General features: G+C 43.1%; 1 protein-coding gene across 1 annotated transcript in view; it reads right to left on the minus strand.

Moving 5' to 3' along the window:
- The window catches only part of LOC111868216, a 24,525-nt gene extending 11,695 nt beyond the window's left edge, over positions 1-12,830 (minus strand). The window contains exons 1-3 of the mRNA XM_023858665.2: positions 12,806-12,830; positions 3,845-4,059; positions 1,997-2,369 (exon numbers count right to left, since the gene is read on the minus strand). Coding sequence (XP_023714433.1) covers positions 1,997-2,369; positions 3,845-4,059; positions 12,806-12,827 — 610 coding nt within the window. The 5' untranslated portion in view covers positions 12,828-12,830. The remainder of the gene's footprint in view (positions 1-1,996; positions 2,370-3,844; positions 4,060-12,805) is intronic.
- Between the last annotated feature and the right edge of the window lie 408 nt (positions 12,831-13,238).

A 13,238-nucleotide genomic window follows, 5' to 3' on the forward strand; every position in this document is an offset into this window, starting at 1 on the left:
TTGTTGATGGTTTTAGATAGATCATTTATGTAGAGAAGAAAAAGTAAGGGACCTAAAATTGATCCTTGTGGAACACCGTGCTTTATAATTCCCCAGTTTGAAAATGCATTATGACTGGAGTTTTTATTATTTATTTCAACTCTTTGATACCTGTTTTTGAGGTATGATTTGATCCATTCATTAGCTTTGCCAGTTATTCCATAGAAATTTAATTTCGATAGTAAGATATCATGATTAACACAATCGAAAGCTTTTGCTAGATCACAGAAAATCCCTCCCACAATTAATCTGTTATTGAGAGCACTTAAAATATCGTTAGTTAGTTCATAGGTTGCTTCTTCTGTATGATCCCCTTACTTACTTACTCATGGAGCTGAGCCCTTCTGGAGGAGCCGCCAATTCTGCAGCTACTCAAGAATTTCCCAGCATTTTATGGAACCCGAAGGTTCATCACTGTGTTCACAAGAGCCCTCCACTGGTCCCTATCCTGAGCCAGATCTATTCAATCCATACCATCTCATCATATATCTATAAGATCCATTTTAATATTGTCCACCCACCTAAGCCTTCGTCTTCCCAGTGGCCTCTTTCCTTCTGACTTTCCCACCAGTATTCTATATGCATTCCTCGTCTCCCCATTCTTGCTACATGCCCTACCCACCTCATCCTCCTTGACTTGATCATTCTAATTATACTTGGAGAAGAGTACAAATTATGAAGTTCCTCATTATGCAGTTTTCTCCAATATCCTGTCACTTCATCTCTCTTTGGTCCAAATATACTCCTCAGCACCCTGTTCTCAAACACCCTCAGTCTATGTTCCACCCTTAATGTCAGAGACGAAGTTTCACACCCATACAGAACCACAGGCAAAATTATAGTTTTGTTTATGATCCCCTGGACTTCAAAATCATTGTCCAGGTTGTACGTTACCTTGGATGCACATTCTCTTCCATTACTGTTCCCGATGATTAAAATCCTATGCTTCTTCTTTTTTGATGATGTTTGCTTTTTGTAGGGTTTTCTTACTTCTTGATTCTGAGCTGAATTAAAGACCTGGGTTTCGCAGACTTCACTATAGCAAGGTAATTTGTAGCGATTATTCATGACAGGTATTCTATAAATGTTTTCCCATCTACCATTGGCAATTCTCTTATGCTTTCCAGTCAGTCCACTTTGGTTCGATTGAAGTTTTTTCACTAACGGTTTCACATAAACTTTTTGTTGATCATTGACGGTCTTACGGCTCTTGCTGAAGCATCATTTAACTCTTTATATATATAACAGCTTGATTATGAATTTAGATGAACTGAACTCTAGTAAAGCTTCTTTTAACTGGCTTTCTAACGTGACACAATTATCACATCTATAAACACCATGATAAGCTTGGTCATGACTAAATTGCTCGGNCGTGCTTCTGTCAGAACCAGGCGGTAACTTCCCTTTCTACAGCTTAATTGTCGGGAAAATGCTCAGCCGAAAGATGATGTTTAATAGGGCCGAACAAATGGAAGTCGCTTGAAGCAAGACTCATCACCTGTGACAATTCGGGCTAACATATCGTGTCCTTCATCGTGGTAGCAACTGAGATGCTGTAATGCCAGGCCCATTCTTTGCATTCTGTGTTGTGGGGTCAGCATGCACGGCACCCAGTGTGCACAGACTTTGTGTAAACCTAACCTGTCATGCGACTTACATTTGTTCGGCCCTCTTAAACATCATCTTTCGGCTGAACGTTTTCCCGACGATGAAGCTGTAGGAAGGGAAGTCAGTGCCTGGTTCCAACAGCAGCCCAAAGAATTTTATGCTGCTGGTTTTCAGGGACTTGCGAAATGATGGGACAAGTGCCTCAGTGTACAGGGAGTTTATGTTGAGAATTAAAAGCATTTTTCAAATCAGTACTCTTATTTGTTTCAGTTCTATATCCATTTGTAACTTACTTATTGACTTACCTATGTGTGTCAAAGAAGACAAAATGTCAGTATGATACACTTGCCTTGGAGATCGGTACCTGCAGGGCGCCCCTTGCTGCCGAACAAACAGCAAAGCAAAGTCTTGAGAGCAGCTCTGAAGTCGCGTAGGTGATAGGCGTACAGCAGAGGATTCACGGCAGAGTTGGCATGTGACAATATGATACAGAAATTAGTCAGCTCAAGAGGGATGATACAGTCTGGGCAAAAGGCCTGCACACAGTTGATGGTGTACAGAGGAATCCAACAGATGATAAAGAACAGCACAATGATGGAGAGGTTCTGCGTGGCTTTCACTTCTCTTTTCTGAGTAGGCCCCAGCATCCGTAGCATTGTGCCTCCAGTGGTGGGCGCAGAAGTGCAACCCCCTGAGGGGTTCATTGTCACTATCCGTCGCAGCTGAAACACAAGAAATAAATTTGTCAATTATAAGAAATGGATACAAATTATATTTTGCTGGACATTATCCATCATCTTGTCTATTCTAAAAAACAGTCTAATTTCTATTAAAAAACACGTTTCGGGAACTGGATTCTGTCCCCGTCTTCAGGTAAAACCTACTCAGTTGGGTCCAATAGACAGAGCTAGCCCCTATCTCCGGACAACTATGCCAATTTCCGAAGGGATTCATAATAGAATAGACAAGATGATGGATAATGTCCAGCAAAATATTAATTGTAACAATTTACCATCATCACAGACTTTTAGATCTTATAAGAAATGGATGTTTGGGGAAGTTTATATTAGGGAGTCTTTAACAAAAATTTGCAATGATTGCATTCATTAATAAAAGAAATCTGCAGTGGTGTCTTTCAAGAAAACCGTCACCGAACGTTGCCGTCGAGGGGGTAGCATTCCAAGTTTCCAACTTTCCAAGTTCAAGTCTCGACCCGGAAACTGTCTATCCTGACTGACTTTATTTAGAGCTTTTTCCTCAGTCACTACAGGCAAATTCCATGCTTTGAATAAGGACACAACAGGTTGCTTCCATATCCTTTCTAGTTCATGGTTCAGTACTCATCCTACAAGGAGACCCAATATAGTCTCAGATGCTGACATCGTTACATAACTCATAAAACAAACAAATTCCGTGGTCTATAGTCCGTAAGCGAACTATACCGAACGAGCGGCCGCCGCTTGTCGGCGAAGTTAGTGCCAAATTTAGCGGATAGGGGTGTCGCGTTGTCAGCGCAACGAATCCCCACGGTCGTTAATTTCGGTTTTTCTAGACCGGAGCCGCTATTTCCTTGAAATAGCTCCTCAATTATCCTCACGAGGCTGAGTGGACCCCGTTCCAGACCCACTACTCAGAAAATCTGGTAGCGCCGGGAATCGAACCCGGAACTCTAGATCTGTAGCCAGGAATTCTGACGACGACTAGTGGTGCATTTGTTGGCCCCCGCAGCCCCGCGCGGTGATGTGGCACCCCTCATGGCCTGGCCGCCTAATTATGGAATGGCGATACGTCGAACTGAAGGACGAATGACTAAGCCCTGCCTGAACATACGCCGACATGACTGTCAGGGTCACGGACAGAACGGAAACCTGTCGGTAGAATCCATGGCAAGGAATCCAGCCTGAATATGTCAATGGTATGTACGGGGGACCAAAATTATTAGCTGCGGGGAAGGGGGCAGATTTCCTGATACGTCTTTGGCGATAGCCACATTCATGAATTTAGTGAATATATTAACATGGCTCAAAAAATGTTGTTGTGCCGATGATGCTGATGATGAAATGAATTAAAAATCTGCGATTGTCTCTTCAATGAACAAAATAGTTGCAAAGGCCACATTCAAGAGCAATAATGAAAGAAAAACTAGAAAGAGGGATAGAGGAAGGAAATAAGTGAGACATAAATAAAGGTACTGTACCTGGTTGAGCACAACTCGATAGATGTGAGCATAGAAAGCGGCCATCAGCAGCGCAGGCGCGACGATGGTGGCGAAGTACAGAAACAGGAGGTAGTCGTAGTCCATAACTTCAGTGAACAGGCATTTCATTCCTTCAGATGATTGAGGCCTATGCCAGCCGAAAAGAGGGAGCAGGCCCACCAAAGTTCCAGATATCCAGCACACCCCGATGATGGCTGCAACAACACAACTGTTACCATGAGGATCGTATTCACTTAGCTGTCTGGCCCTGATGACCTTCGCTGTACAAGTTCACGAATGTCTACTGGTAGCATATTTTAAAATAAAACAACAATGGAAACATGTTTCCAAAATAGTTCATTATGATTGTAATCCTTCCCTGGTGTTGACTTTACTTGAAAGTATACTTAGACATCAATTATCCATTTCACATGGTACAATTGGAAATCTCAACGCTGTACACAACTGGATACAACCACGAGCCAGTTCTATTCCCTGTCCATCCTCACAATCTCTTTCTTTACATCCACCTTAATGATATATGATATAAATTCCGTCCTCACAATTTATTGTAGGTCTTTCGTTTTGCCTTCTTCTACACTACATGTTTCGGCCGCAAACGGCCATCATCAGGTGTATACACTCACGTAGCTGCTACACTGCACCCAGTTTAAAATTTAAAAAACACACAGGTCTTCCCAATTGGCTAATAGGATCTACTTCGCTGATATCTGTCTGATTCGTACATCATCTTTGTCACCCACACACGTCAATTTTGACATTCATGAACTGGCACTTTTAAAATCTTCAGTTCCGATTTAGAAAACTCCTTTAAAATTTTTCCTAATTTTAAAACTTAAAATTCTCAGGGTTACTCGCCCCACGTCTATAGTGCTGCAGCGGCTACTTCTTGTTTTCAGCACTGTAGGGTGTTATTCTGTGTAGGCTCCCTGTGTGCGTGCCGCTGCAAAACGAAAGACCTACAATAAATTGTTACACTTAAGACGGAATTTATATCGTATAGAGTGTAACAGGATGCTTAAATATAATATCCATCTTAATATTATGCTTCCATTTTCTTCTTGGTCTTCCAAGTGACCATTTTTCAACAGGTCCCCCCCCCAAAATGTTTGTATATATTGTATGACTTGTCTCTCCCATGGCAGTTATATGTCCAGTTCATCGCAGCCTTCTTGATTTCAACGTAATAGAAAAGTGTAAGTCACAAAATACCATTTCCTAAATTGCCCCCTTACTTCATTCTTTGTAGCTTTTATATTACTCAAATTTCTGGCAGCTAACTGAAAGTGTGTGCTTGTGTGGAGACACTGCACGACGTCAGATAGTCTACTGCCGACGCATGGGGACACAACCAGGATTTATTACCAGGGACAGGTCCGAATATATGCGGCATCTCTCTTCTTTAGGAAGCCGGGATAGCGCAGTCGGTATAGCGACTGCCTAGGGGCTGCACGACCGAGGGGTCGGAGTTCTAGTCCCCGTAAGGTCTAGAATTTTTTCTCCACGTCATCCAGACCGGCTCTGGGGCCCACCCAGCCTCATATCTAATGGGCTCTTTCGCCGGGGGTAAAACGGGCGGGGCGTGAAGCTAACCACTCACCACCAATTAGTACCAAGGTCAAGAAAACGTGGATGTATACATTCACTCCCTCATACGTCTTCATGGCGTAGTACTTACCGTATTTGCGCATGTATAGGCCGCAGCACAATTTTCAGACAAATTATAGAAAAAATAATTTTCTTGGAATATTATTTCAGGAGTATTACACCCTGTATTACTAATTATGAATATAATTTTTTTAAATGAAGTGTGATTTCGAATATTTCGAATATAAGCCGCACCCCAGTTTTCCTCTTGAATTTCTGGCAAAAAATGTGCGGCCTATACATGCGTAAATACGGTAATTAGTTAAGCACAGGGACAGCTTTACCTTACCCTTTTATCCCTTTTCTTTTCTTTCTTCTTTGGGGGGAAGGGTGTGGGGGGCCGGAGGATCGAACTATGGAACGTTCTAGAAACTTCCGCGTCATTTGCGGCTTTCGTTGATCCCTCCTTGATCTTGGGCACAAAGCTAGACCCGAATGATTAAAATTCATTTGAACAAAGAGAAATAAATCTTATGGCTGCTTTACTTCTGGCCATATATATATATATATATATATGCCTGTTTCACCAATATATATATAGCGCAGTAGGACATACAATATTTACCATGACGAAAATATCTGAGAGTACTTTAATAAACAAAACAAAAACAACTCCGTGGTTTTAGTCCGCAAGCGGACTATACCGACCGAGCGACCGCCGTTTGTCGGCGAAGTTAGTGCCAATTTTAGCGGATAGAGGGTGCTGCGTGGTCAGCGCAACGAATCCCCGCGGCCGTTAATCTCGGTTTTCTAGGCTGGACTCACTATTTCCTTGAAACAGCTCCTCAGTTATCATCACGAGGCTGAGTGGACCCCGTTCCAGACCCACTACTTCTCAGAAAAAAATCTGGTATGGCCGGGAATCGAACCCGGACCTCTGATTCTGTTTAATAACATTATATAATAATCCAAAGGGGCCATAACAAACTTGCTGAGTCACATGAAATATTTAACAGGCGAAAAAGACCATATTGAAATGACAATGACAAAGTGATACTTTACTTTCACTTCAACGGCTTTCCCAGTTGCGGTCGGCAAGATCTGCTACAGGCGAGATCCCTTATGGAAGACGAACTGCGTGCTACATGTGTCCTGTCATATAGAGCCAATAGCACGGAGGAGTTTTTACGGTCTTATATCCACAATAAGAGGTTCGTGGTACTGTGGTGATGAATACAAGTTACAGCAATGAACCGACCGGATATGCCAAAATGTGATCACCGCGTACGTCACACCTACATACTGGGGATCATGCATCAACACTTCCAGCATATGCACTCCGACTATACTGTGTTCCTGCGTGCCACAACCGGCGAACTGGAATCAATCATTTCATTCAGTCGTTCGTAATATTGCATTTGAACATCCTGTTGCATTAATGCCATGTTAGATGGGTTCCTTGTCACCACGGCATGGCGTGTCCTCAGGTTGCGGATGGAGGAGACGGCCTCCAGGTATGGAGAGAAGCTGCGAATATAATGAATAAGCAGTCGCGGACAGCCGACAAGAGATGATCCTCCAGCTATGATGTTGGGAGTGGGGCAAACGACTCATCATAAAAAATTAGATTGTTGCAAAAGAGCAAAACAAGCCTCAGACCTGGACGGATTCCTTGGATAAACGACATAAGCGAAAAATTGGATATGAGATTTGGTACTTGAAATGTTAGGAGTGTGTGTTTTCCGTTTCATTGGGTGCAGTTAAATCCTTCGTACAGGAATAGGCTACGCCTTTTCCACTTTCTAAGCCCAGATCTTCAGAAAAAAATTGATTATTCTGAGATCTACACGCGTATAAAGCCAGAATTATGCTTAACACCTAGTATTACAATATATAAAGCAATTACAGGAAAGGAAATTGGGTCTAGATTTCCTTTTTGGTAAGCATAAATGCCTGTCCAAAAATATCCGTCACTGGGCCACCTTATCTTGCTAGTGGTGGTATAATAATGCATATGGACCAATACTTTGGAATCCTAAATCTCACCGCGTCGATGCCCAATGCTTTTTAATGTTATTTGGTTATGGAAGCAAAAAAAAAAAATAGGGAACCGAAAACTTAACAAACAACAACAAAACAGAATCAGAATATTCACGCGTGCCCATGTGCCTGTCCAGTCCGTCTGTCTTCTTAATTGCCACACAGGCCTGTACAATTCTGTGGAATGAAAAACCTGTTCCAATAAAAACTGTCAAAATTTCGTTAAAACTTCGTGTTCTTTTAACAATGACCGCCTCTATGATCTAGTGGTCAGAGTTCCTGACTACAGATCCAGAGGTCCCGGTTTCGATTCCCGGCGCTATCAAATTTTCTGTGAAGTAGTGGGTCTGGAACGGGGGCCAGTCAGCCTGTTGAGGATAACTGAGGAGCTATTTCAAGTAAATAGTGGCTCCGGTCTAGAGAACCGAGATTAACGGCCATGGGGATCCGTTGCGCTGACGACGTGACACCGTTTATCTGCAAAAGTTGGCACTAACTTCACGGACAAGCGGCGGTCGCTCGGTCGGTATAGTTCGCCTGCTGACTACAGGCCACAGAGTTTGGATAACAATAAGGGAACACTTTGAGTATGAGAACATGGGAACTCACCCAGGGTCCTGTCTAATGACAAACTTTAGTTTTAGCATTGTTACATCTTCGGGTCCTATTTCATTGACTCTTGGGTTATACAACGATATAACAACACTTTCCAACTGTATATGTGCACCATTCCATCGACCTGTAGGAAGGTTGTGGCCTACTTTAGAATATATCAGCATTTGCCTAGGAGAGGGAACCGAAAAAAAAACAAAGCAGAATCTGATTGCAGATAGGTGACTGGACCGAGAATCAAACCCAGCACCTCTCGAATACGAAGACGTATAATTACTCGACCCAACGTTTGGCTTGGCTCTACTACCGCTGAGCAAACAAAAAAAAAAAAACAATCTCCGTCACCTGTAGTCCGCAAGCGAACTATACCGACCGATCGACCGCCGCTTGTCGGTGAAGATAGTGCCAACTTTTCCGGATAGAGGGTAATTCGTTATCAGCAGAAGATAGCAAGTAATGATTTATTTATCTTACTCGTGTCATAAGGGTTTCTTAGAGCACGGTTTGAGTGTCACTCCTTCAGATATTCTTAACATACCCCGAATATTTCTTCAGCGATAATAACCACTCGTTAGCGGGTAGACTTTCCTAAGATCCTTTACTTCTAAGCGCGAAAACTATTTCTTCTGAGTCAACAACGTAAACTACTCCCGCTTGAAAGTAAACGAGTATATGCTAATATGAAAGACCTCATTCATTCTAAACGTAACGATACTTCTGCGTGACAGATCAGATACACGGCCCTCCCTTGCAACATATAATTCACAGGAACTCAGCTATACTGCTTCAGTTTTACATAATAAATATTCAGCAGTCCACACATACCCAAATTTTTTTAACATCGCAACATGCAAAACGTAAAATCTACACGCGAAGTTCGGTTGACCTGTGGCCTATAAATTAAACCAAGCTTCAGTGTCCTCTGCTAGTGAGTTCTTAAAAATGTAGTAAAGAGAGTAGCCAAGCACTGATACGTAAAGAAATACAGACGGTACTGCTTTTCGTTGTGTTAACTCTGCAACGCTGAAGGAAGACTGCACCAGATTACGCGCCTAGTTAATAGCTACTTGGTCCGTTAGTTGGCTGTTCAGACCAGAGGCTCACACTGCATGTCCATATCATGGAGTCAACCAGCCCATACATTCTATCAATATACGTACATCATGGGACAATGTGCCAAATAAATGCTGTATGATCCAGAAACAAATAAACTTTATTATCTTAGGTAGGACATGCCAGTTTTACAGCAGGTCTATGACATTCTTCTGTTTTTCTCCTCCTCCTTGACGGAACAGGGACTCTGGCCTGTTCCCATTTAGAATTAATATGAAACTGTGAATCTTAGGGGGTACGCGGTAGCTTCGTTGGTTGAGGCACTATGCTACAAGTCGAAAGGTCGCGGACTCGAGTCCTGATGAGGTAATTTTTTTTTTCAATTTACCCAATACTTCCAGGCGCACTATGGCTCTGTGGTCGACTCAGCCTCTAACATAAATGACTACCAGGAATGTTCATGGGGGTAAAGGGCGGCCGGCACGTATGGCTGACAACCTCACCGCCCATCTGTGAGCCGATAGTCTATAAAATGTGGGGGCCTCGACGTCTCACAACCGTACGGGCTTTTACGGCCTGTTACAGGGATAGCTTTACCTTCTTTAGCGTTATCAGTAGACCTCTAGACTTTTGAAACGGGAAAATAAAGCAAATGCTGTGATTTCCGCAGCATCTCCTAAATCAGTTTCCTACACTGTAGGCCTATATGAGCCGGGTCAGTGAAGTGTCTGATTTAGAGCTGGATGGCATGGGTTCGATTTCTGGCGGGGTACAATTTTCTTCTCCGACATCACGTTTAGACTGGCTCTAAGACTCGCTTTATAATGGATGCCGCGTGCTCGGTCGGCGGAAACACGAGGCTGACCTATGGTCTCGATCTGTATTACAAATGAGACAAGTTGGCGGGTGACTTGCGACCTTGCACTGATTGTCAGGAGGTGAGACCTTAACCAGTTCACAGTCAGTCACGCTTTGCTAACGGTACTGTGTGCTGCACCTCGCAAGAACACGAAGTTGCCATTTCGCACTGTTGATATTGGTGGGGCACACGGTAGCGTAGTTAGTTCAGGTAACATGCTACAAGCCGGAAGGTCGTGGGAGCGAATCCCGATGAGGTGGATTTTTAATTGACCTAATCCTTCCAGCCACATTATGGCCCTGGGATCGACTCATTTTCTAACAGAAATGAGTACCAGGAATCCTCCTGGGGGTAAAGGGGGCTGGCGCGTAAGGCTGACAACCTCACCGCCATCTGTGAGCCGACTGTCTAGAAAATGTGGGAGCCTCAACATCTCACAACCCTATGGACCTTCACAGCCTGTTACTGGGATAGCTTCCTTTTTATACCTTTTACTGCTGATACTGGGACAAGTACTTTGACTGGAATAAATATTCCTCGTAATAACGTGATGACGGTAATAAAGATGTATAATGATAATTAGTAATAGAGCACTTGCCCGATGTACTGCAAGTCTGAGTATAATTAACACGCAACATCGCAGTTTTAGAGCGCTTTCATCTACATACCGTAAAAAACTGTCATTCAACCACTGTCTAGTTTTCAAGTCTAATTTCAAGGTCTAAAATTAGTGGAACTTATTTCCGAGCCCCCTATACGTCTCCATGGAGTAACACGGGAAGAAAACGCAAACGTGCCTTTGCCTTGTATTTACCCAACGGTTGTACGAATACAAACCAGAAGAAGAAATGATTGACGATGCATTGGATTAGGTGAGATCGACAAAAACAGTGCACGTTAATATGGACATGATGACAGGCTGCGTGACAGGATACGACCATTCACCTTCACTTCCTTCCGCATCGAGACATACTTAACGCGAGGACACATCAGAACGCTATATAAGCGAATGAGACAACGTCTGCAGATGTTATTGTAGTGAACTTGCATGGGGAGTAGTCATAACCCGTGATAAAATAAAAAGAAAATTACAAGAAGAAAAAAATAGTAAGATGACCGCCTCTGTGGTCTAGTGTCAGAGTTCCTGGCTATAGATCTAGAGATCCCGGGTTCGAGTCCCGGCGCTCCAGATTTTCTGAGAAGTGGTGGGTCTGGAATGGGGTCCACTCAGCCTCGTGAGCATAATTGAGGTGCTATTTCAAGGAAATAGTTGCTCCGGTCTACAAGCCCGAGATTAAAGACCGTGGGGATTCATTGCGTTGACCATGCGACACCCTCTATCCGCTAAAGTTCATACTAACTTCGCCGACAAACGGCAGTCGCTCGGTCGGTATAGTTAGCTTGCGGACTAAAAGCCACGGAGATAGGATAGAAAATTGGTAAGATACCAGTCAGTCGGTCGGTTGGGTAAATTCCTACTAGTTTCACCAGCACAGTAATTCTTTGTTCCGAGTCCTGCGGGACTCATGACCATATTCTACTGCCTCACGACTGTGGAAGTCATGTGAATCTCCTCAATAAGATAGCTAACTAGCTCATTATTGACATATAACGAGTGGGTACGGATCACTACGAGGACTGAGTGAAGATCAGTATCAGCTGAAGTCAGTTTCATGAGATGGACATTAAACTAGAACAAAAATTAATGGTTATAGATCTCACTTTAATGACGTTCTAGACGAAATTGTCAACGAACTGATGAATGCACGATCTATAATAGGAACATTTTCCCTTCCATCCTCGGCAAACTAAGACATGGAAGGAGCCCCCTTAAAGATTCTGCGCTTTGCTGCAATATTCACAGGTGGCTGATAGGAAGGATGTCTAATTATTATGATATGATTTATTCAACTTTTGATGCTTCGTGTTCGGCAAGTCCCGAGTAAGAATCCCAGTCCACTGACCGACCACCCTCTGCCCCGACAGCTAAATCACAGGCAAACAATATTAAAATGATCTTAGAGAGATGGGATGGGATGGATTAGACTGATCTGGCTAAGGATAGGGACCAATGGAGGGCTCTTGTGAACACGGCAATGAACCTTCGGGTTCCATAAAATGCTGGGAAATTTTTGAGTAGCTGCAGAATTGGCGGCTCCTCAATAAGGGCTCAGCTCCATGAGTAAGTTTTATATTTCCATACCGTTGCTCCTAACTCGACGGAATTTGGCATGATGGTAGAGACACTACAAGGAATGTTTTATGATCTTGAAACACCTATTCTTTTTTAGATTCAAGTATCCCCAAAAATTTTGTAAAACCCCGAAGAGACCAGTTTTTTGCTCACTGTTCACGAACCATCCGACCTACCGTACTGATTTTTCCTTTTTGCTTTCCATACGGCTTAGAGAGAGAGAGAGAGAGAGAGACAGAATGGCACTGAATATTCCATATGTCTATCTGTTATATGAATATTATATTTCTGGACATTAGACATAATCCTGTTTTTATCTAAAACACCGTCTTGTTTATATTTCAAAATACAATGTTTCGGATACTAGATCCTGCCTCCGTCTTCAGGTAAAGCCTACTGAGTTGGGCCCAATCGATAGAGCTATTGCGTATATTCGGGTGTATTGGGCGAATAGGATCGTTTTTCGGCAAACCTCCCTGTCAGCGTTAATGGCGGCGCTGTGTTCGCTACTGTCGTCTGCGGTGTTTCTGTAAGCAGACATAGTATACTGAATTACAGTTTAATGCTGTTGTTAATGAGGATAAAGCATACTCACTTGTTCTCAGCGCCAAATCCATTATTAGTTGACTGCCAGCGATGTCAACCATTGTTATATGCTATTAGTGAGCCATGTCGAGGAAAGGGGCCCACTTTGGAAAAATAGAAAAATTGTATTTGTTAATGAAGCTTAATTTTTTGAAACGAACTTGCCAGTAATAATGCTACTTCACTTCTATGCAGTGGAGCAGTCCTGGACGGCTGAATATATTGTGACATGTTGCGCAACGGAGGACCCCTACCTCCCCAGCGGCACGTGGCGGTAACGTGATAAGAACTTTTAAGAGTTTTCCGAGGAGACAGTAGCATTACACCTGCAGCAGATCTTTCCAGGGTACCACGAACACGCATGCGTCGCGAAATAATTGCTTAGGGCAATAACACGAAGTCAAAAGGTGGCCATAACGTATTCACCCTTGGTGAATAAAGGG

This window comes from Cryptotermes secundus, unplaced genomic scaffold (genome assembly GCF_002891405.2).
Source record: "Cryptotermes secundus unplaced genomic scaffold, Csec_1.0 scaffold146, whole genome shotgun sequence".
Classification (NCBI taxonomy): Eukaryota; Metazoa; Arthropoda; class Insecta; order Blattodea; family Kalotermitidae; genus Cryptotermes; species Cryptotermes secundus.